Raw genomic sequence first — 26,739 nt, forward strand, 5'->3', positions numbered from 1 at the left:
CTTTAGGTAGTCGAGGAAGATAGAATATCTCCAGTATACCTCCTCATTCCACTACTACTCAATTTGGTGATCCTTATATATGAGCTACTCCTCATTCTAGTGCACCTAATCTATGCATTTCCTTGGCAAAGTTTCATGCATCCCCTTCTCCAATTGCCCACACATGAACCTACCATTCATAGTTCTATTACATACAGAGAACACATCAACAAGATACCATTGCAAATATACTTCTATAAAAGGATACCAAATTATGCTTATAGAGAAGTCTCCATGTTGCTAACTTGTATGACTTTTAAGACTCTATCATCATCTAGTTTGAAATTCTCTTTATCTTCTATGTAAACTAGAAAAATAAATCTTTGTTCACTTGAATGTTGTAGTAGTTTTCTTATTGAGAGAGAGAGAGAGAGAGAGAGAGAGAGAGAGAGAGAGAGAGAGAGAGAGAGAGAGAGATTATGTGACTTTATAATCATCTCTCTAAGGGAACATAAATTTTCTTTGCTATTACCGAACAGGGATTGTCGGCAACCCCTTCTTGATAATAGAGAGAGAGGGGGAGAGAGAGAGAGAGAGAGAGAGAGAGAGATTATGTGAATTTATAATCATCTCTCTAAGGGAACGTGAAATTTATTTTGTCGAACATTAGTTTTCAACAAACCCTTCTCAGCAATAGAGAGAGAGAGAGAGAGAGAGAGAGAGAAATAACTTTGGATCACAACTCCCCTACTTCATCTCTCTAAGGGAACATGAAAAAAAGTGACAAGTTGCTTCCATCTCATTAAGGGGACTTATGAATTTTTTTTGTTAGGAAGGGATTGCTAACAACTTTATGTTTAGTGGAAAAAAAAATAGAGAGAACCTGTAAAAAAAACTTTCGTTGAGAAGGGATTACCAGCAACCTTCTATTCAACGAAAAAAAATTCACAAGTCCCCTCAAAGAAATGATGGAGAAGACTTGAAACAAAATTTCATTCGAGAAGGGGTTGCAAGCAACCTTCTTCTCAACGAGTTGCTAGCAACCCCCTTCTCGACCAAAAAAAAAAGTTAAAGAAACTCTCTCTCTGTCTCTCTCTCTCTCTCTCTCTCTCTCTCTCTCTCTCTCTCTCTCTCTCTCTCATGTATGGAGCAGCTATATGGGGGCCAGGCCTTGCCGATTATGTATGGACATTGATGGAGAGACCTCAAGTGATCATGATATCTAGATTGATTCGCAGCAAGGCCTCAGTCCCACATGACATTGTGCGAGCAGAGCTTGCCACACCGCCCATGCTAGTCGAGGCATTATTTCAGACAGTCTGCTTCCTACACAGATTTCAGGATATGGACAGAGATCGCATTGCATATAGAGCATATATGGCATCTCAGGAGATGGCTCGAGCGGGGGATACCACATCATGGTATGCACAGACTAGAGCTTGGTTTGACAGACATGGGCTGGACATTGATAGACTCCCACCTCTTCTATATGATACTCAGGCTCCTACTTATACCCTCTCTCTCTCTGAGAGGAACAGAGTCATCAGACAGGAGATATGGCATATTTATATACAGAGGACATGGGTCAGCCCTGCACAGCCACTGCCATCGAAGATGGCACATTATTATACACAGTTCTTGAGCATATCAGAGCAGGGATTCATAGAGATTCCGAGATATATGCAGATCTATATGCCACATCGATTGAGAGTTCTTATTGGACAGCTCAGGGTATCATCACATCAGCTTATGATTGAGAGTGGCAGAGCCAGTGGCATCCCACGGGAGGAGAGGATATGCCCCCTTTGCAGATCAGAGGTGGAGAGTGAGGAGCATTTTGTTCTCAGATGCCCGGCATACTCAGAGTTGAGATCTAGATACACATTGAGCAGCTCACTTCAGGGATGTATGACTGATATGGATCAGAGATCATTTGGCCGTTTTTTGGGAGAGGCATGGCACATCAAAGAGCAGAGCACACAGCGGGTCCCAGTCAGAGAGGGGCCCACCCAGACGACTATTACACAGTTCTTTCAGACAGACAGAGTGAGAGCTACTATACCAGCCTCCAGCCAGACCTCCGGGCTCACACTACAGCAGGCTGAGGACCAGCGTACCCGACGCCGCACGAGGATCCGGGGGTTTCAAACCCCACAGCCACACCGACAGGAGATCCGGAGGATTCTTGATCTACATCGACAGCAGACTGAGATCCGACGACACTCGACACATTGGATCTCAGATCTCCAGTTTGCTCTTTCTCCACCGCCGATATACCACATCCTGCATCCAGGAGGGATCACCTGCTATTAGCGACTTCGACGACTGCTACTACATCCCAGGATAGTATATCTCCCTGCATCTGTTACATATACACATCGCACCACTTTATCACAGCCGATAGTTGTTCCCCTATCACAGCCGACATTTGTGTTCCCCTTTTGTAGCCATTATCTGGAGTACCAGAGCTACATACGCACATACACATATACGACACTTATCACACTCACAGCACCGTATTTTCAGTTTCCAGTTTTTAGCTTTTCATTCAACACTTTTATTTTGGATAGCTGGACCTCATCAGTTGTATCACAGTTTGTCTCATAGGCCAGTTTTGGTCTTTAGAAGACGTTAATATAACTTTCTTTCTTCTCTCTCTCTCTCTCTCTCTCTCTCTCTCTCTCTCCTCTCTCTCTCTCTCTCTCTCTTTATATTTTTATTTAGCAAGTAATTAAAAAATAATTAGTAATTAAATAAATTAATTAGTGCATGTGCATATGCACCTCTCTCTTTATGTATGTATTTGTGCATGGCCCTTATCTTCATTTCTCTCTCACATACACACACACACTCTCTCTCTCTCTCTCTCTCTCTTTAGAGTCATTAGACTCAATAGAGTCATTAGAAAAAGAGAGAAGAGAGAGATATATATCTAAATAATTTTTTGATGAGAGAGAAGATAAGAGGAAAGTTTTAAAATAATATTTTATGAGAGAGAAGAGATAAAAAAATAATTACTAGTTAGGAAGATCAAATTATGTGTATATTTATGATATGTTTTAATATGAGACATAGTAGATTTGAGATTTTTTTAATGAACTAAATTGAAATATTTAGACCTTAAGAACAAAAAGTTGTTCTCTCTTTTGGGACTTTTTTTCTCCTAACACAGAAAAGTAATAATTAACATAACATATAATGGCTATTGTCTTTTGCATTGTATATGTGGAAAAATAAAGACTTATCAAATATTTTAAAAAGTTTTATACTATTGAAACTATGATCAAAATGTGACTTTTTAGTCTAATTATACTTGTGCCAAAAACTTTTAAATAGACAAAGTTGATCTCAAGTTAGAGAGAGAGAGAGAGAGAGAGAGAGAGAGAGAGAGAGAGAGAGAGAGAGATTGTGTGTGTGTATTTTGATAAAGGTCCAAAGTTATTAATGTAAGAGAAGTCCAAAGGTAGTATTGTAGTATTATAGAAGAGAGTTGCAATAATTGTTTTAACACACACACACACACACACACACACACACACACACACACACACACATATATATATATATATATATATATATATATATATATATATAGAGAGAGAGAGAGAGAGAGAGTGTGTGTGTGTGTGTGTGTGTGTGTGTGTGTGGATAAAGACCCAAAGTCATTAATGTGTAGAAAAGGCCCAAATGTAGTATTATAAGAGAAAGTTAAAATAAATTTTTAGAGCCATATACATGCACATATATACATACACACACATACACATAGAGAGAGAAGGAGGAGAGAGAGAGAGAGAATATGTATGTGTGTGTTTTTTTATAAAGGTCCAAAGCTATTAATATAGGAGAAGTCCAAATGTAGTATTGTGGTATTATAGGAGAGAGTTGTTAGAATTTCTTAAAGCCACGAGGTTGCAAGTGTTATTATTTTTAACCACTTGTTATCAATGTCCATGATAATAATGTATCTCTAGACATATATTAGGCAAAAAGAGACATTTATTACATCACATTTGCATAAATAGATCCTATTTCAATCATTTGACTGGTTATCTCCATAAGGAAAGATAAACCATGTATCACTTAGATTCTATGAGTCTATTTTATTATCTTCTTCTCCAACTTTCTAGGCTAAAACTATTATTCAAGATTTTGGCGAAAACCCTATCTAGTCCAACATCCAAAAATTTGAAATTCACAAACTATGCCATCATAAACAAACTTTATGTTACCTTTGTAAAACCATCTTATATTATACCCCTTTATCTATTTATCCATGAGGGATGATACAACCTATGTCCAATTTATTATCTTTTTTTGCAACTTGCAAAACTAAACACTGTCATCCACGAATCTCATTAGGTCATTTCCTATCTAGTCCACATTCATATCAATTATTACCTATCTTCAAGAGAAGCTATTAGATGGATGCTTTTAGTTTTATAAATTGTTGCACCATAAACTTGAAATGTTGGAACAACCATTAGTGAGGCTACATTCAGATTCATATCAGGTCATTGTAGAGAGTCTTTATGCCACACTTGTAAAAGCATATTAGATTACAATCACCTTTATGATGAAGGGTACAATGTGTACCACTCAAATTAATTTTAAGTTATCTTTCTCTGCCACTTGTTGTCTTGGATCTATCACCCATGATTCTAGTTTAGGCAATTTCAGCCCTATCTAGTCCAACACCAAGCAAAACTTTATCCATCATATGTGTCCGTTTTAATCTTGATATCTTTCCTCGCAACTTGACATGATGAGCTAACCATTCAATCATTATGCCACACATGCAAGTCTCATGAAGAATAGGTAAAATGATGCATCACGTATACTATATTTTCTACAACAACTGAAGGACCGGACCTATCATTCAAGACTCTGGCTTAGGCAAAGGCTAGTTAAGCCTTATCTAGTTCACACCTAATACTTTAGAACCTATTTATCACAGTTTACAGTCCTTTATCATATATGCTCCCAAGTCAATTATTCTCAATAATGATTAGCATATTAGAATCTTGTCCTTTGTTTGGTTGGGCATGATAGTTGCCCAAAAATAAAAAAATAATAGATCCATGCAGGGTTGGCTTATCACCAATCCTCCTTTTTTAGAAAATTGTCACATGTGTAGTTGCCCCATGTGTTTCAATTTTAGGGGTGTTTATGTTCTGCCAAACCTTCTTTCCTTTTATTCCCCTCAAGAGAATGTGTGTCTTGAGAAATGTGTGTTTGTGTCTGTGTGTATAAAGAGAGAGAGAGAGAGAGAGAGAGAGAGAGAGAGAGAGAGAGAGAGAGAGAGAGAGAGAGAGAGAGAGAGAGAGAGTGTGTGTGTGTGTGTGTGTGTGTGTGTTCTTGATTTAGAGAAACTAGTTTTGGAGTTTGGTCTCTTACAAGTAGAGCTTATGGAGATCAAGGAGCAAGTAGCTACAAGGAGGCGCAACTATCAAAATCATTGGGAGCTTCCAAGCTCATGAATTCATTTATAGACTACAACTCTATGAGTCTCATTCTTATCTATCTTCTTTGTTTGATTCTCAATTAAGGCTAGGCTTGCATGGGTTGTGACATACATTTTGATTCCATTGATAGGACAACAAACAAGCTCTCGTGTAATCTATGTATTCTCATCATCAATGAGAGAAATAGATGATAGATGTGAGTGAAATAGGAGGTATTGTAATGAAGCATCTACTGCTGTTGTTGAAACCTCATCAACATAGAGTAGGAAGAATAGGTTGGAAGATAACCAACCTACTAAAACCCCCATGGAAATCCATGAATTTCACTCACATTGAAGATATTTCTTAGATTGAAGCATTCAAGTCAGAAATATTTGGAACAACAGATGTGTGGAAGCATTTATTAGATGCTCAAATCTTCATCGAGGCATTAAATATGCATAGAGAAGTTATCTAAGAAGTGGCTTTGTCAAGTATCTCTACCTCAAAATTGTGCATATCAATCTTTATATGGAATCCTATTTCATAGTATTCCTCAAATTACTTTCTATCAAGGTATTCCTCAAATTAGTAAAGTAATCTATCATTTCCACTTATTATTCGCAATTCACTTGCTATTAGAGAGATAATTGCATTTAAGATCTTGAAGATTTCAATCATTTGATTCCACATTCAATCTAAGTATCATTTGAAGCCTTCTCCTTTTACCAATTTTCATTAAATCAAGATTTTCCTTTATGATTTTCAATTCTTGCATTGAAATTGGAAATTTTGATGTTTACGGTGATTACTTTAATCCTTGTGAATTATTTTCCCTTTGATCTAATGAGTACAAATTTGAGTGATCTATGAGGTACTTTCATATCTCAATTAATACTTATCCTTCTTTGATGAACTGCAAGCATAGCTTCAATTCCCATCTATGAAGAAATTACAAGTAATTAATAGTTAAAATAGGGCAAAGAGAGCATCCAATTGGTGCTTGTATATCTATGGCATGTATGTCAAGCACTTGAATAGTGACTCTTTGATGTTCTCGGCTTGGTTGATCAATTTGAAGTATCGATGATTGATTGGTGACCTAGATTCATTTAGATTCTAAAAAATTCTCTACGATGCATAGGACTATGTGTTGTACAAAAAAAAAACTAGGTGTGACTATTTTTGGTTATGTCACATATTGAAGCTCAAGTCATTGTTGGCCTTGAATTGCACCAAAAATCTAAGAAATTGGAATTTTGTAGCTCAAATTAGAATAATTTTTGTGATTAGGATTTGGCAAGCTAGTATTAGATATGCCCAATGTCCATCCTCATAAGAAGCCACCAATGGTCCTCAAATTTGTAGGGCTCCTATTATGAGGAGAAGCTATGTGTGAGCATTGGTTGGACCCTAACTTATATGTTACATGGTATTTGTGGACTAGATGGTAAAAAGAGATTTATCTATGTGGGTACAAGTTAGATTCAATCAATTTGATAGCAATCAAAGGCACATTGCATTGAGTTGCAAGGACTGGGAGTTATCAAGGACCCCTATTTTGGGACTTGGTGCTAGGTTGTTGGGGCGCCCTAAAGGGGATGATGGTCCCCCTAGCAAGCATGTTGAGGGAAATTTCATTAAATCTTAAAGGAACATGTGAGCATATTCCTTGAGCCAAGATGGTTCTAAATATATATTTGATTGATCCACCTTATTGAGCTAAATCATATAGATGGGGTGCAATTTTCTATTTCCTTCACAATGTGATTAGCTTTGGCTAGTTGAATCTTTGGCACACCTAACTTTCCTTAAGCCAATATCCCCTAAAGTCTGTAGGGCTACTTCCATATGAATGTTGGTCTTATTAGCATTCTTTCTATAAGATAAACTGTTTTACCAAAGATGTAGCATCTGCTAGGCAGTCTTTCCATTGGACTAAATATGCTCAAAGTATCCTACTTCTAAGAGGATATGCCAAGTGCTAGCATGCAATAAGTCATGCACATTACATGACTAGCTCCTATACAATAGTATATCCCATCCTTTGGCAAGGTACGAGTTGCATGACCTATCTCACTTAGTGACCTTTGCATGACATGTCTCTTGCTTAGTGACCTTGCATCATCATTGGAGGGTGTCAAGAGCATCTTCTAGAAATGTGAAGCTAGGTAATTTGCTCAATAACTTTTGCATACATTGTGTTTTACATGTCTTCCTTCGAATACTTAGTTTCAAACTTCATTTTTCTACAAGGAGAGAGTAAGATAATGTCAAAGGCTTAGCTTGCCAATGCTTCCCTCAAAGAACCCCTAAGTAATGTGTCTTATTACACGTGCAAACATGTAGCACTGGTCACATTGTGTTGTTTTGTAGTTTCAGTGTGCATATTACTAGATTAGAGAATTGGAGGAAATTATGATTCTTATATTTCACTAAGAGATCATTATGGAGTGTGAATAATATTTGTGATATTTTGAAATGTAGTATTTGTGAGTTTAACATGCAAGATATGTTTATATTTTATATGCCTCTAAGGTTGAGCATATTTATTTATTCAAGACCAAAGAAATTGTCTATAATTTCATATATTATTTAAAAAAAGAGGATCCATTCATGAAAGGAGAAAATTTTGTGGATATAATACCCTACTCTTTGGCACACTATCAATGAAATTAATAAATACATGCATTAAGTAGAGCCCTCTCAATGCGTGGGGGGAGATTGTACCCAATTGGTAACTTGCTCTCTCTTTTTGCATTTGTCTTTCTCTATTTTCTTTTGTTCCAATCAAATTTGTGCTATTGATTCTATCAATCTATGGTCTAACTCTCAATAATTTTCTCAATTTACATCATAATAAGAAATACAAAATCCATAGTAATATATGGGGAATTGAGTGAACACTTATACTTGCAATGCTCGTCTCCAATGGATTGGACAACATGGTAATGCTAGTCAAGTTAAGGAATAAAATAGTGTCTGGCTTGATAAGGGGGTGTCTTGGCTTGCGTGTCCTAAATGTAAAACAAATCTAAGGATCTATGTGAATTGCCTTGCCATGAATGTCCCATAATCTTAAGATTTGTTTGGATTCTCTCTAGCATCAAAACTACAACCTGAAAATCATATTTGGTGGTTTAATGTTTCTTAAGACATGGAGCAACTAATACAATAAGATTCACTTAGCTTGGATTATATGGTGCAATAGAAATCATGCTATTTTATTCAATCACACTAATGGTGTTGCCTTTCATGCACTAGAAACCCTCCTTCTCTACACATGATGTACCATGGCTCATTGTCAAATCAATCTAGAGCATATAGATTTGACGAAAAATAGTGCGATTAGTGGGTTGCAAGAAAGAAGTCAAATCCATAAAGATTAAAACTACTTATTGTAGGTAATTGATCCATCCAACTATATTTTACCACCAATTTATGTTTGAAAATGAAGTTGTAATACAACCATTGATAATCAATGGGTATGACTAGTCAATAGTCACTCAAGAAGGGGGGATTAGGGTTGAAGGAAAGCAAGTCATACGAATCATCCTCTCAATGCCTTATCTTAGTATTGACAAGAGAATGTGTTTATCACCACTTCTAACAATGATTATGAAACCTAATACATGAATTCTAAACGAAGAAGCTTTGCATCGAATTAAGCATGCTAAATGTAGTCCAGTACTATAGGATGCATAAAGTAGTCTTTGCATACCTTTAGAGTGAAAAAAAGAGGGTTTGTTTGTAACTTCAAAGGTTTAAAGTACTCTATGAGAGTAAAAGAGACTTATCCCCAATATTAAAGCCTCATTTTGTGGCTAAGAATATAAGCTGATTTTATTGGGTCATGATGCGTGTATCTAATAATAAAAAATGGACCTCCAATAATTGAAAACTTAACAAGGATTATAGTGAGTAAGTGAGTCAACCAATAATGTTTTATGTAGTTGCACATTGGCCAGAGCATGCATGACACGTGCCACCCCAAAGTAAGCCAATAACTACCCATTGGTCGTCAGAGTAATAAATTTTTTTGTAGATGCCCATTAGTCAGAGCATGCATGACACGTGCCACCCCAAAGTAAGCCAATTACTAATATGACACATTGAAAAAGTATATAGGGCTTGCAGATAGCTCTCGATGCTATAACAATGCTAATAATTTATCCATTCTATCAATGTAACCTTGATCATTCGCTCCATACTTCTCATAATCAAGGTAGATACCAAGCAAAACTAAATGTAGTAGTGTGCAATCAACTATAAGCATTTCTTATTGCAATAGCAAACCAAAGCATGTGGCAATAGTATAATAAATGTGGAAAAACTTGCGGGGTGTGTGTGTGTGTGTGCGTGTGCGTGTGTGCATGTGTGCGTGTGTGTGCGCGTGTGCGCGTGCGCGCACGTGTATGCATGTGTGTGTGTGTGTGCATGTGTGCATGCGTATGTGCACATGTGTAAAGATATGGTAGTGTTAGTGTTAGTAAGAGCTAGATTAGGTAGCAAGAGTTTTGTTGTGGACTGGGTCTATTGGTTGAAGAGATTGTCTCCAACGTCTTTTGAGTAGGTAGATGTGTGTATAAGGTATATATCTGTCAATATCATAAGAGGCTAAGTGGAATGTATGTGTATGTAAAGGAGAGAGAGAACATGTGCATGTCGAGGTGGAAAAAATGTGTGTGTGTGTGTGTGTTGGGGGGGCGGGGGGGGGGGAGGGGTTTGGAAGGGAGTGTGTGTGGAACCCAAGTAATAATGAGAAGGAATGTGTGCAAGCATTTTTTCAAAGAAGCTAACTAAATAATATATGTAGAAGGGAGTGTGTGGAACCCAAGTAATAATGAGAAGGAATGTGTGCAAGCATTTTTTCAAAGAAGTTAACTAAATAATATATGTTGTAGGACAGAGAGGGTGAGTAACTATTGTACTAATAGATGTAGCAAAGTTGTTAGGTTAAAATGTGTGGTGGCTAGGGCCAAGGAGGACAATGAGAGCAATGACAAAAGAGTAAGAAAGAGAGTGAATATGTTTGTTGAATAGCAATGTGCATGCTTGCATATGAGTGTTTAATGTGCAAGATCAAATGGCAAATGTGTCTAAGTGTTAGTCTAAGGTTAAGCTATGAAGAAGATATTAAAGGGATTGCATGTATAAGAGGTAAGGAGAGAAAAAATCATATATCCATGTAGTACGTGTGTGTGGAGTGTGTGATAAAGGGATAGAAAGAGAGAGTTTACTAGTGTATGTGTGCATGCACATCAAACTAGCTTGATTGATGTGCATATACCCATGCGAGAACAAGTCAAGTTTATATAAGTGCATACTTGTGGGCACTCATTATGTGACATGTACGTGTGTAACTCTGTGTGTGTGTGTGTGTGTGTGTGTGTGTGTGTGTGTGTGTGTGTGTTTGCATCTATAGCAATGATAAGTAGTAGTGGTCAAGAGTGTGTTTGCTCCTATAGAAAAAAAGGCAATGTAGTGATATTGAGTGAATTGATATAATGACATGTGTGTGTGTGTGTGTGTTCGCGCGCACGTGTGTTATCACATAAATAATTCATTAATCACCAACTTTCATATATAATGAAAAGAAAATAAATTTCTAAATAACCATGGTTACATTCCTTGGTTGAATACATATGGGAGGCCAATAAGATATCCTTAGTAAAAGGAATAATCATTATCTCGAAGCATGATGAAGATTACTTTATACTACATTATTTGCAGTATAAAATTTGAGGATTGTACTTTCAAACCATAGTAATAAATACATGGCAAAGAGGTGATCTTGTTACCTACAAAACCAATCAGAGACACTAGTTAGTGAGGACTAAGAAGTACCAATGGGTTGCAGGTGTCGAGGGACTCATTTGTTATCCCCTTCATACCATGTGGGTAGTACTTAAGTAAGCAAACATGAGTGAACCTTTAATAGCTTCATATGCCTCCTTTACCACCCAATTGAAGAATAGTAACACGGAGCCCTATAGAGACTTGGCTAGAAATATAGTGTTAACAGTATGCATGATGAACTAGAGAGCATGGTCATGAACGAGAGTATAGCATGGGTGTGTGTAAGGGGGTTATGTGCCTATGTGACTTGTTGTGTCTAATTGAGGTGCAGCAAAGCCTATAGTGATAATGAGTGTAGATATGCAACCATGCATCCACAAAGAGGTGCCTATGAGTGAAGGAAAGTGCCTAAGAGTAAATATAGGTTGTGTGTGTGTGTGTGTGTGTGTGTGTGTGTGTGCACGCGCGCGCGCGTGCGCGTGTGTGCGTGTGTGTGTGTGTGTGTGAACACCCTTGATAGGGACTTGTGAATAATGGTTGAATTGCATGCCAAGTTGACAATGGGAAATTAGCCACGTGGATTACACCCAATGATAGGAACCTATATCAATACTACCACATATAATTAGTAATAAATACTTATGGCTAAAACAACAAATACCCCAACAACCATCTACTTGAAATAGAGTACTTCATGTTGACATGCCAAACTAGCTTAGTTCATGGCCGATATGGCCTTCAATGGCCACTAACCAATAAGAAACCCCTTATCTAAAAGCATCTACACAAGGTGTGTGCAACCTGTTGACTCAATCCTTACAAAGTATGTGTGCTATCATAAAAAAGACTAGTAGTGGATTTCAATTGGGAATTGGGAATTAGGAATCATGGAGAATGGAGAATGGTGTGAGTCAACAAGTTCCTAATCATTTAGCACATATAGGTCAGTGACTCATGGAGAGATTAATGACCTATTGGCTCACATTCAAGTGACTTGTAATCAACACTAATCACTCATTAACATGCACAACACTCACATACATGCTATGAGTATGAGTGTTTTTGTTCGTGGTAGTGTGTTTTTCCTATGTGAACAAGTACACACTTTAAGTGCTCACATGCTAGTAATAAACCAATTCATGACCAAGTGCATGAGAGCTATTGAGTGCATGAATACTTCTGATGCTATTTTATATTAGATTAACAAAATTAAGGGCTAAAACACGTAGCACAACATGTGATGGAGGTGGTAAAAATCTCACACCCATTATTGTAATGGTAGTATTTGTAAGGACTATGTGTTTATTTAATAATGTTCTAGAAACAAGGACTTGATATGTCCATTGTCCACCACTTAATTAAAATGTTTCAATAACGTTCTTCATAGCACTAGCTACTTTTTCATTTTTAAAAAAGGAGTCATCTTTCTTTGCTAAAATATATAGGGAGTAGTTACAAAACTTAGCCTAACATTGATTTGGATAGCCTCAAGACCCAAGTCACTCACAAAATTTGTCATGTCTTGATACCCAATTTGTCCAGCTTTATTACATAGATACTCTCACTAGACTTAATCTAAATAATGTGAGGTTCCATATGCAAATATCTATAGAATCATGTTGTATGGCATAAACAAGTTACGTGCTTTATAATGGGCAAATAAGCTAGCAAGGGGATTGGTAGCTATTAGTACATCATAGGGTAACTAACAATACCATGGTAAGTGGACTATTCGAAATTAGAAGTGGAGTCAGGTTCTATTGAGAGTGAAGAGAACACTCTCTATAGAGAGGTTATGCCACATCATTTTATGTAGCCAATGTGTTAGGAGGGGAAGAGGGGCTATGAGATTACAAATCTTGAGGATATTGGGAAATCCAAGCTTAAAGGGCTTACACATAGGAGACATGGAATTAGACTCATGTTCCTCCTAGAAGACAGGTTTCAATGTTATGAGGACATGCAATTCCATTCTGTTGGAAGAGTTACTTGCTAATATAGATAGGAAAAAGATAGAAACCTCCTTGAACACTAGACATATATAAATAAACCATTCATGGAGTCTCTTGTGTTTGATCACATATCCAAGATAGGTGCACAAAGTTATGAATAGAAAATGGACATATCTTCAAATGTATGAAAAGGATCATATCAAGCATATTAAAGGCGACACATACGTATAAAAATTCAAATTATAAAGGAGAATGTGATTATCAAAGTATTTAAAGTCTCTCACAAGATGTTGTGAGGGTTTTTGCATGATGTACACGTTATGTCATTGGATCAAAAGATCATAAATTTCTCTATTTTTTTTCCATAGACATACAATTGATACAAAATCACTTTATGAATTGAGAGAGAGAGAGAGAGAGAGAGAGAGAGAGAGAGAGAGAGAGAGAGAGAGAGAGAGAGAGAGAGAGAGAGAGAGAGAGAGAGAGAGAGAGAGAGAGAGAGATGCATAAAAGTACCCACCTTGACTTGCAAACTAAGGGAGCATAGGAGTGGGTAGGTGCCATATAGGGGAACCTACCCATAGGCAAGGTTCCCTCTATGCACACCTTAGATGAGAGTCCTTAGATCAAAGATGTCTGTGTGCCTTGGTAGCATCCTCAATCTCATCCAAAATGCTATATGATGAAGTTGGAGCATCTAAACTCCTCCATATGTGGCCTGTAGCTTGATACATTTGTGGTGCTAGAGACAAGAAGACAATGAAGTTTGGCGAATTGAGGCCATCATCAACCAAGTTCAGGTAACCTAAATCATTGATCTAATGTGAAATTAAACTTGGAAGTTAAAATCAAAGAGCTATTCCCATTTTTTGTGATTTGTCATGACATAAGTGAGTAGGGGGCATGGGGGGCTTGGATGGTTCTTCTTCCTCTTTCTTTCTTTCTTTCTTTCTTTGGCACATGTTGCCCAATTAAGACTAAATTCCAACATGTTTTGAGAGACAAATTGTTACTTTCTTTCTTTCGCATATCTTGCTCAATTATTGCATATTTCAAGAAATAGATTAGATCGAAGTAGCTTTGTTCCAAATGAGAATTGGGTCTCTAGCGTGCTCACTTAAGCTTCCTACCACTTTACACAGCTCAAAAACGTGAGCAGCAACCCTAGGTGGATTTGCACCATTTTTCCAGGTGCATTTACAGCACGTGATCAGTTGTTTGATCTCCTTCAGCTCATTCTAGTCATTGGCAGCCTCATTTGGGCACTAAACACTTGGTTTATGCTTGGCATTTGATCCCGAGCCTTGGCATTGAGCATTGATGTGATTTACTTCAAGTTTGGGATTGTTATACACAGTTTATAGGTAGCCCACAACAATGCTACATTAGCATTTTATGTCTGGACCACTTTGGCATTGACATTGGTTGCTCGGTTGGGGTCCCGAATGCTAGGGGAATGTATGCCTATGATATGAGATGCTTTTGGGGCTAAATTTGCTCAGTCATTGACTATTTTATACATTCCACAGCCAACCCAAAACAGAGCAGCCCCCTATCATTACACTTTATGCTCAATCTACATAGTCATTTGATGTTGGATTATACCCGATTGGTGCCTATACATATGGGAAAGTATGCCTATGGTTTATCTATGGTTTTGAGTTTGGATTGAGCCACTATTTGCTCAGTTTTGGACGTTTATTTGCTGCTAGAATATTCAAGGCTGAAGCTCTTTTACTTATGTTTGGATATGCCTATTGGATTCGGGCTATGTCTTGGATATATACATTAATGTAGTGACTCTCAGGGATCGACATAGAGCTTGGATTTGCTCTCGAATCATTGGTTGAGCTTGAGCTCACTTCGCATAGCATTTGGATCTTCATCTTTGATGTACTTATGGCATGTACTTTGCTTATGTCTGACAGGTCTTGATATGCTTAGCCTATGCCACTACTACATGCCCGTTACATTGTTTGGAGTTGGATGCTACCAAGCCTTAGTTTGGCTTGACATTTGATTGCCCTTACTTTGGCTATTTCTTAGCTTGCAAGAGTTACAGTTTAGATGTACTTGATATCTATGGATGCTATGTATGGATGCTACTAAGCCTATATGCTCGGGATGTCTCATTGATGCTTGATCTTGGACACTTGTCACTAGTGCACTCCTACATGCTTTGTTTGAGCTTTCTTGCTTGACATTTATGGCTTTTGTGCTAGTGGGAGCATCTTGATATGCTTGACAAACATAGAGCAATCAGGTTTATGCTACTTGAGCATTTAGATACTTGAGACTGGGATCTTCACCTGGATGTTGCGTGGTTGATATACCGTGGTCCTCACAGATGCATTTGGGCTGATTTGGGCTTTGCACTTCCTGAGCATACACCTATTTGTGTCAAGTCTTGCCACTGTTGTGTACACTTTGCCCTATTACACAAGGGGAGTGCTGGCTTACTGATGGATTCATTTGACATGCTTGGGTATTTGCTTGATGTCCGTATGATTGTCACATGTTGATTTACGCCGCTTGATGATGGTTATGCTTTGATAGTTAGTGGTTGACTTGGTGCATTCATTTTGCCTACAGCTTGCTCTCACTGTACATGGCTGTAATTTATTACAGCAAGCAGTTATGCATGGACTGATGTGGAATTTTCATGTAGAATCATCCTAATTTTATGTCCTTGGTGGGTAGCATCATTAGCTATCAGTTCGTGGTCATTTTGCCTTGGTTTTGGTGATATTTTGGCTATGTATAACAGAAAGTAGCAAGCAGTTTTGAACTGTCTGCATTGTTTCAGCTTGCAGTATGGCATCTCCTTCCATTAACAATGCTATCTTCAACATCACTAAGCTTGATGGTACGAATTATGCCTATTGGAAGACCCAAGTGTGGCAGGTATTGGTGCAGAAATGGTAGATAAAACCACTACGGTTGCATAGAGAGTAGTTTGAAACTATGACTGATGACGAATGGGATGAGCTTGATGAGTTATGCAAGTCCACCCTCATCTTGTCTCTCATTGAACAAGTGCATTACAATGTGGTTGAGGAAGTACAGAGTGCTTGGTAGCTTTGGGATAAAATTAAGAACCTCTACGACAAGAAAAGTCCAGCAAGTCAGATGTATTGGCTAAAGTAACTTATGGACCTGCACATGAAGAAGCATATAACGTTGTCTGCTCATTTGAGCAAGTTCCATGCTATTCTCAAGAACTTGACTTCGTAGGGCATTACTTTCAATGATGAGGTTACTCCATTGTTTTTGCTTGGGACTCTGAGTGAATCGTGGGATGTATTCCGCACTACTGTATGTGCTCCTACTACTACTTTGAACTTGCCATATGTGCTCGTGCTACTACTTTGAGTGAGTCATGGGATGTATTCCGCACTGCCATATGTGCTCTTGCTACGACTTTGAGTGAGTCATGGGATGTATTCTACACTGCCATATGTGCTCCTGCTACTACTCTGAGTGAGTCATGGGATGTATTCCGCATTGCCGTATGTGCTCCTGCTACTACTCTGAGTGAGTCATGGGATGTATTCCGCACTGCCGTATGTGCTCCTACTACTACTTTGAACTTGCCTGATGTAGAGATTACTCTTCTACAGGAAGAGATTAACCATAAGAACTTGGATGCCTCTCGTGTGTCGCATGCTTTGACTTTAGAGGCAGAGATGGTAATAGAAAGAATGACCATGGGTTTGGACGTGGCAGAGACTTGCAGAAGTCTAGGTCGTCTAAGTTGCATGGTAAGTCGCACAGCAAGTCTCATGGGAGAAATGTTAATGTAACATGTCATCCTTGCGGCAAGAAGGGTCATATACGCCCACAATGTCATGAGTTGTGTAATGAGAAGAGAAGGGGAAAGACAAAGTACAATAAAAGTCCTCTGATTGCAGCATTATGCCTACGAAATCTAGTGTGAAAATCCAGAAGATAAACGTCATGCAGACTTATGACTCCGATGGGGAGTACATACTTGCAGCTAGTTCTTGTGATGCTATGCCGTTGATCGAGGTTCACTCTATGTATGCATAGTGGTGGCTTTTGGATTCTGGTGCTTCATTTCATGTTACACCATGTCGTCAGTGATTCCCTTCCTACAGCACTGTCTCTGGTTCGATTCGGTTGGGTGATGATAGGTCACTTGCTATTGTTGGCATTGGGGTTGATAGGTCACTTGCTATTGTTGGCATTGTGTGGCTGCAGTTCTCTAATGGCAGTACTTTTCTATTACAGGATGTACATCATATACATGCGCTTATATGCAGTCTTATCTCTATAGGGTAGCTTGACGATACTGGGTTTCATGTTTCTTTTAGGGATTCTGCCTGAAAGATCACACGTGGCAGACTTGTGCTTGCTAGAGGTGCCAAGGCCAGCAGCCTCTATCCTCTTGTAGTTGATGGGTCATGGGTTCTGTCCACATGCATCTCTTTGGCATGCCCGTTTGGGCCATATATCTTTGAAGGGAATGAAAATGATTTCTGGTTTGCAGTACTTACCGTCCCTTGACTATGCATGTTTTGATTCATGTGAGCATTGTCTTTAGATAGACTAGGAATACGCATAAGAAGTCTGGTAGGACACGCATGAGTGAGCCCCTGACATTAGTACATTCAAATGTTTGTGGGCCCATGGCTTGTCAGTCTATGGGTGGTGAAATGTATTTTGTGACGTTCATTGACAATTTTCTGTGTAAAGTCTGGGCTTACCCCATTAAGCTTAAGTCAGATGTCTTGGATGTGTTTCAAAGATGGCTTGCATTGGTTGAAAACTAGACTGGGCATAGGCTGAAATGCCTTAGGACTGACAATGGGGGAGAATATGTATCACGTGTATTTGAGGAGCTATGTGATGAAAGGGGTATTAAGTGTCAGTTGATCGTCCCCTATATCCCACCCTAGAATGGTTTGACTGAGTGGATGAATAGAACCATTCAAGAGCATGTATGTAGTATGCTTAGCCATGTAGGTCTACCACAGAGCTTTTGGGCTGAGGCAGTCAGTACAGCTCTGCATATCATACATAGATCACCTTCTAGTGGTTTGGATTTCCAAGTTATAGAGGAGATATGGACTGGGAAACCTCCATCTTATGCGCATCTACGTGTCTTTGGATGTGAGGCATTCAGCCATGTGCCCAAGGACAAGTGTAGTAAGCTGGATCCTAAGAGTGTCAAATGCATTTTTCTTGGCTATGGAGATGCATGCAAGATGGGTTACCGCCTCTGGGACCCGTAGGCACGGAAAGCCATCCGCAGCCATGATGTAGCCTTCCATGAAGACAAGATGCATCGATAGCCTGAGAAGGTGGTAGAGATACGCATGGTTATAATCCAGGAGGAGCCACGTGCTTTTGCACAGCCAGTTGGACAGCTTGCAGCAGTAATTGGTACACATGGCCAGGGTATTGGACAGGATGCTAGACATGCAACAGAGCCTACATTGAGACGGTCTACTAGCGCTAAACATCCACCTGATAGATTTGAGCCCTTGATGCATTACAGACACTATACAAAGTGGAGGGAGGCAATCGTAGCCTATTGACTTCTTCTAGACAGTGACCATGCATAGAGTATCTGCGTGGAGAGGGATGATAGTTTAGAGAGTCAAGGAGATCAGAGAAACACGCTAACAATGAAGGTTGGGGTATTGGGCACCGAGGTTGCATTAGAGAGAGATAAGCGAGATCCACCAGTTCCATGAGCATTACCTTACAAAGCTAGGAGATCATATCGGATACTACCCCTATACTATTTCCTTAGGGATGTGTGACATACAATGCCCATCAATTTTGTTTGGATGGAGCTAGTGATCATTGTATCTCACCCATGCTTAGCTACACAACTAGGCACATACAACTCCATCTATCCCCCCATCATCCCTCTATTGTATCCATGAATGGACATTATCCTCTCTTGTATATCACACTAGCCTCTCTTTGCATAGTATACCACCATCACATTTCAATATGTCATGCTTTGATATTTAGTGACAATCATCATTGTATAGGTTGACTTTGGCACACACACATCCCTCTCTCTCCTACATTTCATCATTGTGAGGATGTAAGCCATTACAATGCAATTTCTACTACTTTATTGCATTTAGGGAACGATATGCCTTATGAAGCTTGATAAATAGTTAGCTCGCTAATCATATCTTCTTCTTCTTCGATGGCTACATATTGATGCCATATTGTTGGTTACCAATCTCTCACACTCTTGGCACATCACACCTTGATGTAGAGTGACAATCAACATTGTACATGGTTTTGTTTCATAGGCCAATTTTGGCCTTTAGAAGACATTAATATATATTGCATTCTTTCCCTCCCCCCTCGGCTCTTTCTCGACAAGATAATATATGTGAGCATCCACCATTGATATACAACTTCATTTTAAGAAGAAAAAAACACTAGATGCACCATGCATTTGACAATTAAATGTTGTGATGATGAGGGTAATTATTGTTATGATACTTGTTATAACAATAATATGATATTTATTTGTTTGTTTGTTTAATTTTAATTATTATTTGCCACATGATTTGTGACTTGGTACATGAGATACTATACGGTACACTAGTTGCATTATGCTTGGTAGATAGATGGTAGAGAATTAATGTGCTTTGTATTGTAGTGAGGAGACTATTAAACAAAGTTATGTGGATTAAATATTTATAGTGGGCTGTAATTTAGTGCGTAATAAATAATTATTTTGGGTGCTTCATTTTCATGAAATTATTATTTTTTGTGCATTCTCTCTAGTGCAGAGATATTGTATGCATACGTGCACACTTTATTTATTCAGTCATAACCTTAACCTTTGTGCAAGATTTGAAGAGCTAAATACAAATGTTATAAACCTAGAATATATCTATTAAATAAGAGTTACATATTTTTATTAGGCCAAAGGCATGGAGTTCATGCAAAGAAAGCAACAACCCAAAAAGAATGCTTTTTCAATGTATTTTAAGTACAAAAAGTTAATGTAAAATCCATAAATACATGCATTAGCATCCCTTGAGGTGCTCACCCATGCATGGGGGAGGTTGTACCCCAATGCTTATGTCTTGCACTCTTTGTCTCTGTTTTCTCTCTTCTTTAATTTGTATTCTCTTCAAATTTTAGTTAATCTTTATTGCATAGTGAAAGGGCTACAACACGTATCTTATTGTTTAAGCACTATACTTGTCTCTAGTGCTTGCTCTTTTGGCAATTGGATTTGCAAGTGGCTTGGTGACATCTCTTAACCACTTGCATATATTTCACAAAGATCTAGCAATGTTCTCCAAAGCGTCATCCTCAAGTTATCAACATGTCAAAGCTCATGTGCACTTGTGTACTCTTGTTTTTCATGCATGTATATCATAAGAGGAGATATATTTTTCTAAAAAGTTTTATATTGATAGTATAATAAAAGCACTAAATTTTTAGTATACATTGATGTTTCTTGTAGCTTTATTTAGATTGGTAGGTGTTATGATAATATATTATAAATTTAAGTGTTATTTTGAGAATTTTGACAAAAAACACGAAGTTCGGTGTTGTGATGCTATGCATCCACTCATGAAAACCCTTGGAGAATGGATGTAGGTTAGTTGTTCAATGTAAATAAAATCAGCCTCACTAATCATATACTTTGGCTTCCTTAGTGCGATTGACTTTACATGTGTTTTAAGCTATAAGAATAAGGGTCCGCACATGATAGATCCACTAGTTTTTGATGAAGGAGAAGGTGATATAACATGATTAAAGTGTTTCTAGAACCATACTTGATGTTTTGTTGTGATTTGATCAAAGTCAACTCGGGAGCTAAGTTCGCTCGAATGAAGTAGAGGGCTAACAATTGAAAGTTTTCCATATGAGATTCTGTTTTGACTTTACATGAATTGACAGAGACTATAATCCGGAGTTTTCTTATCTTCTCTTCTTTCCATTTCTGAACCTTCTACATAAGACCCTGCGTCTTTTCGACCTATGCGCATATCTCTCTTCCACATTGGTGTTGTCCAAAAAAATGATGGCCTAGTGGTTAGCACTTGAGCTCACAATCACAAGGTTGCGGATTCAAGGCTTACTAGGTGCATCACTTGGCTAGACATCTGCATTCACATGGTGCGTTTGTATAAGTCTCAACTCTTGCGGTTGATCCTCCTCCTTGGTAGGGTTGTCGAGGAGTCCTTGCTAGGGTTGTCGAGGAGGAGGGTTCTAGTGTGATTAAGCTCTCTATTGTTCATTTGGAGTGCAAGCTCTCCTATTTGCGCATAGGAAAAATGTTGGTGCTTGCTCTCCAGGCTAATTCTTAGGTATTCCCTTGTGAGCATATGGGTGTGTGTTTTATAGGAAAAATGTTGGCATGGCTCTTGCTTGCTCTCCAGGCCAATTCTTAGGTATTCCCTTGCAAGCATTTGGGGGTGTGTCTTAGGGCAGGTACCCACTACCCCAGACGGCTGGGGTAGCATGCAATCCGTCCTTTACTACCTTTATACACGAACATGCAAGAAGCTTTTCACAAAACAACGGATGGCCTAGTGGTAATGATGCCTATGACCATCACCCATTGGTGGTGGTTCAATTGCTGCCAGCTGTAGTATACTTTTTAAATGAATGGAATTTGTCACCTAATGTGTTGGGCGAGGATGAGATTTAGGATAGGGAAGATCCCATGCCCAAAAGTGTTTGGCGTCCACGAATTTCGCGGCATGTTATAACGCAACATGTCATCAGTTTATGCTCTCGTTTTTTGGAAATGGCTGTCCACATCGCAGTGTGTAACCGGCTTTATATTCCTGCCTCTCCACCCTGTTGGCCGCGGCGCCCGAAAAAAAAAAGAAAAGAAAACCCATATTTCGGTAGTTCACTTTGAAAATACACGGGTCCCACGCCAACGAGACAAATAGGATATGTTTTCTCCCACCTGTAGGAGTGAGGAGGAGGCCATGCAGGGAGAACAGAACAGAGCACCGCCACCTTTAATGAATGGAATTTGTAACCTAGTGTGTTGGGCGTGGACGAGATTTAGGACGAGGAAGATCTGCCACCCAAAAGTATATGGCGTCCACGAATTTCGCGGCCTGTTATAACGCGACACATCATCAACGTACGCTCTTGTTTTTTGGAAATGGCCGTCCACATCGCGGTGTGTAACCGGCTTTATATTCCTGCCCCTCCGCCCTGCCCGGGAAAAAAAAAAGAAAACCCATATTTCGGTAGTTCGCTCTGAAAAATACACAAATACACGGGTTCCACGCCAACGAGACAAGTAAGATACGTTTTCTCCCGCCTGTAGGAGTGAGGAGGAGGCCATGCAGGGAGAACAGAACAGAGCACCGTCACCTTCTTCTTCTTCATCATCACATTGCTATCTCAGCTGTTCCTACACGTGACCGACTCGATCAGGGCAAATTGTACCCTTACTTCTGTGTTGTAGGCTCTCATCTTCATTTTTGAACTGCCGAGCCTTAGCGCGCCTTCTCTCTTCTTGATTGCCATGGACGACCATCGCATTCCTCAGAATGGGGATGTTGTCCCCGGCCTGCTTCACGACACGGATTTCCAGCAGGCTTGCCAGGAGTTCCTTGAGATTCATCACAAAAAGGAGATCGAGGCCATTTATTTTGCAGAGGAAGACACCCTGGACTACGCCATTGTCGTTGAGTAAGTTCTCTCATCACTGTTCGGGTTTTAGGTTTCCCCCTCACTAACTATTCGCCGATTTCAAGCCAATGCCTTTCTTCACGTACATTGGGTCCTGTTATGCGATCAAATACATTTTAACATAACATTATATAGGCTTTTCGCATTCTGATCAGGCACAAGCTTTAGTGCAACAGATTTTAGACAGGATTTAGCCCATTTTTGTGAAAGGTTTTGTGGCTACTAGGGTTTTACATCCATTTTTTTGTCTGATGAAGGCCACAGAAACTTGTATTAAGAGGAAAAACAAGTTGCTGCTACTGCATTCCATTCCGAAGCAGGGATACCATCTAATGGATACATAGCAGAGTGATCAAATAGGTTTTGTTAATGGCAACCACAAGAGATTCACACACTGTTCAAAATCTATTTGCCATGCATTGATCAAAACCATTCGCTGAAAGCAATTTGTACTGATTCAAGATGGTTAAACCCAACATAGAAAACGTACATTTCAAAACTACATAAGAGAAGCAACAAATATAACAGCTCAAAGCTAAAACAGATGAAACTTTTGTACAGTCACAGTCAACTGCCATGAACGAGAGTGTTTCCAATAAACTAGCAAACAAAGAAACTTGATCAAACCCATGCTGCACAGAACCAGCACATTAGCATTGTCAAACCGAAACATGCATTATTTCCTCACCTCCAAAACCAACCAACAGCATGTAATAGGCAGTTGTTGCATCAGCTGATCTATGTCGTCTGTATGCAAAGGCATTGTTATGAATGACACCTTGCTAACCCAAACAAAGGAGCAATTCTCAAGTTGCAAACTCAAGCTTGGGATGGAAGATTGTTTGAAGTCAAGTTCATTCTTTAACAGATTTGCAGAACTTTTGGATTTCAAGTCTTGGGTTGCAGAGTGCCTGTATTTTGGACCTTCTAAGTTTCTTCCATTATTTGATGATGCAGCCCGACTTGCACAAGTAAGTCCTTTAGCCCTCTACCGTCTTCACTTTTCTTTTTGTTCCAATAAAAGCAAGACTTCACCACCTGTTTCTCCAGGGTGAGATAAAGAAAATATATGAGACAGGTAAGGGCCCTCAAGACCCTGAAATACCAATCAAAGAAAATGTTCATGTCCGTCTCAACATACAGGGTTCCGCAGCAGAGTGTCCAGGTAATTTTTATTGCAATCACTTGTTTATTCTAATTTCTCATTTTGGTTCTCTGTTTCTGGTTGCTTATAACTTTGAACCATGCCATTTTTAGCATTTGTTTAATGAATGAAGCTGATCATGCACGTGGTTTGGGTAAGAAAATAAATCTGAAAACCATGTTTGTGTGTGATCAAGATGCACAGATAACTTATCTGCTAATGGATTTCGACTCTCCTCAGTAATGTGTCCAGCAGTAGCATAAGTAATTACTTTGCACTATTTTTTATAGAGACTCAGCCAAGTATAAGCAGGATACGAGTAAAAGATATTGGCCATCTCATCACAGTCAAAGGAACTGTTATTAGATCAGGAGCAGTAAAGCTACTTGAAGGGGAACGCCTCTATGAATGTGCCAAGTGCAAGTTCAGGTACAGTACTTGCTCTCTTTCATATGGATCTTATGACTAATTTGTGTGCAAGAAACATCGACTGACAAATTAGCATTGATAAAGCAGCAGGGAAGCATTTGACATGTGAATTTAGTTGGCAACTTATGCCTGTAGAATCTGATGCAATACTGGAAAGTAGACTGGAGAATGTTTTTGAGTACAGCTGTGACAATTTTTTACACATCAAATCTCTGTGTCCAACAGGTTCAGGGTGTATCCTGAGCTTGAGACTGGAAACTCTGTTCCACAACCTACTTTTTGTCCTTCCCAGGTTTGTAGTCATTGTTCATTTAGTTTGTGCCAAGTATTGCAGACGGGATATTGTAAATGTCTTTTTGATAAATTTGGATCGTATACCTGGTAACAGGTGTCTGTCCAGCTCAATATTTCACACGTCACTTCTACTCATCGCCAATGCAACTTTTCATTGCCCCTTGAGCTAGTGATTGTCATTGCAGATGTTTAGGACAAAAAATTAAAACACATGGAAGTGTCTTAGATACATCCCTGCACACACATTAAACAATCTGTGATGGTATAGATACATGGTCACTGCTAATAGTTTTCGATTTTCAATTGTATTCCTGCAGCGCACTAAACCATGCTGTGGAACTACTTTTCATTATGTTGAAGGGACAAAAGTATGCCATGACTACCAGGAAATCAAAATCCAGGAGAACATGCAAATGCTTGGTGTAGGTTCAGTTCCAAGATCGATAACTGTAGTACTGAAAGATGACCTAGTGGATACAATAAAGGCTGGTGGTGAGTTTTCACTTAAGTTTTGAGGCATGTACTTAGTGGGCGAGGGAGTTCAGTGTGGATATGGTTTAGGTGAACAAGAAACTAACATTTAATCTTATGCTCTAGAAATCTATGATATCATATAACTAGTCATTGCATCATTGTGATGTCACTCCTAGATCCTTATCCTGTCTTTTTTGTTGTCTTTGCAGATGATGTTGTCGTAACAGGAATACTTTTTGCAAAGTGGCGTCCTCTTTATAAGGATGTACGGTGTGATCTGGAGCTGATGCTGCTGGCCAACTATATCAGGCATGCTTTAATATGTACTCTTAGCAGCTTATGTTCAAGGTGTTTGGTATGAGCAGTTGATAAGTTCTCAAAGCCTTGTGTCTAGGATTTCTTGAAGTTGATTTAGTGCAACCATTGTTTCATTCATCCTAGCTAGGTGCTGCTTTATACCCCATTGGTTGTCCCCAGGCTCACATGTATGGCCTTGCCAAAAATTTGAAAAGATGAAGCTAAAGTGCCTCCTAGTTAGATGAAATGAGATCCAAAGTTCATAGATGCCTCTCATAGTCAAAACGATAGCTGAAATGGAACTTAGCTAAGGTGAACAAAATACAAAAATCATTCTGAAAACAAATTTCTATTCAATTCATGATTGTAATCATTTATACAAAGTATGTGTAGCTGGCTCATACAACAGGATTCCTCATTTCTTTTGTAGCGGAGACAACAATGTACAACAAACGAATTTGTAGTAGAGACAACAGTGTACAACAAACGAATTTGTAGTGGAGACAACGAAATTCGATGAATGAAATATAATGATGATACAATGACCTTAGGTCTTTGTGTCTCTCCAATAGGGGTTGAGGAGAACCACGAAGTTGGTGACGCCAGAGTTGCCCAAGATGATTGGATTAAGAGAACGAATTTCGATGAATGAAATATAATGATGATACAATGACCTTAGGCCTTTGTGTCTCTACAATAGGGGTTGAGGAGAGCCAAGAAGTTGGTGATGCCAGAGTTGCTCAAGATGATTGAATTGTCTTGGTTGATGAAGGGTGGTAGCACTTGTGGAAGTGTGGAGGGAGTGAAACATAGCCCTCCATGCAATAGGATGTTGAAGAAGACATTGGATGAATGTGGCTAGCAGTGTGTAAAGAAATGCTTGAGAAGAGATAGAGAACTCAAAGTGTATGCCAAACATAGTAAAAGTGGTAGAACTCAAGAACAAGGGAACTTTGATAAATGAATGATTGGTTAATTAAATTGTATGCTGATGTATACAATGGGCCTAATACCTCTATGTCTTGGGTGGTGCGGGGACGAGGTGAGCTAGAAGAGGAGTTAACTTGGAGAGTTTGTCATACCTCAAATAGATCCCAAAAATGCAATAGGCACTTTGATGATGTTAGAATGATGATGGCAGCTGAGTTACAGCCGAGGCTGTTGTATATGCAATTCCAACTTTACTAAGATGGGGGCAATCGATTGGAACACTAGTAGAAGATTGAGCAGCATTAGGCGGCTTGCCTAGCTG

General features: G+C 38.9%; 1 protein-coding gene across 3 annotated transcripts in view; it reads left to right on the top strand.

Moving 5' to 3' along the window:
• Positions 1–22,371: 22,371 nt before the first annotated feature.
• MCM9 (minichromosome maintenance 9) overlaps positions 22,372–26,739 on the top strand; it is a 169,451-nt gene continuing 165,083 nt past the window's right edge. For 2 of the 3 annotated variants that reach the window (XM_087697773.1, XM_087697775.1), the window contains exons 1-7: positions 22,372–22,849; positions 23,718–23,820; positions 23,900–24,014; positions 24,284–24,422; positions 24,648–24,714; positions 25,034–25,208; positions 25,400–25,499. In XM_087697773.1, coding sequence (XP_087553899.1) covers positions 22,683–22,849; positions 23,718–23,820; positions 23,900–24,014; positions 24,284–24,422; positions 24,648–24,714; positions 25,034–25,208; positions 25,400–25,499 — 866 coding nt within the window. In that variant the 5' untranslated portion in view covers positions 22,372–22,682. The remainder of the gene's footprint in view (positions 22,850–23,717; positions 23,821–23,899; positions 24,015–24,283; positions 24,423–24,647; positions 24,715–25,033; positions 25,209–25,399; positions 25,500–26,739) is intronic. The other variant, XM_087697772.1, reaches the window with a different exon arrangement.

This window comes from Lygodium microphyllum, chromosome 17 (assembly GCF_053477565.2).
Source record: "Lygodium microphyllum isolate KBCC chromosome 17, Lygodium_microphyllum_v1.1.10, whole genome shotgun sequence".
In the NCBI taxonomy this organism is placed as follows: Eukaryota; Viridiplantae; Streptophyta; class Polypodiopsida; order Schizaeales; family Lygodiaceae; genus Lygodium; species Lygodium microphyllum.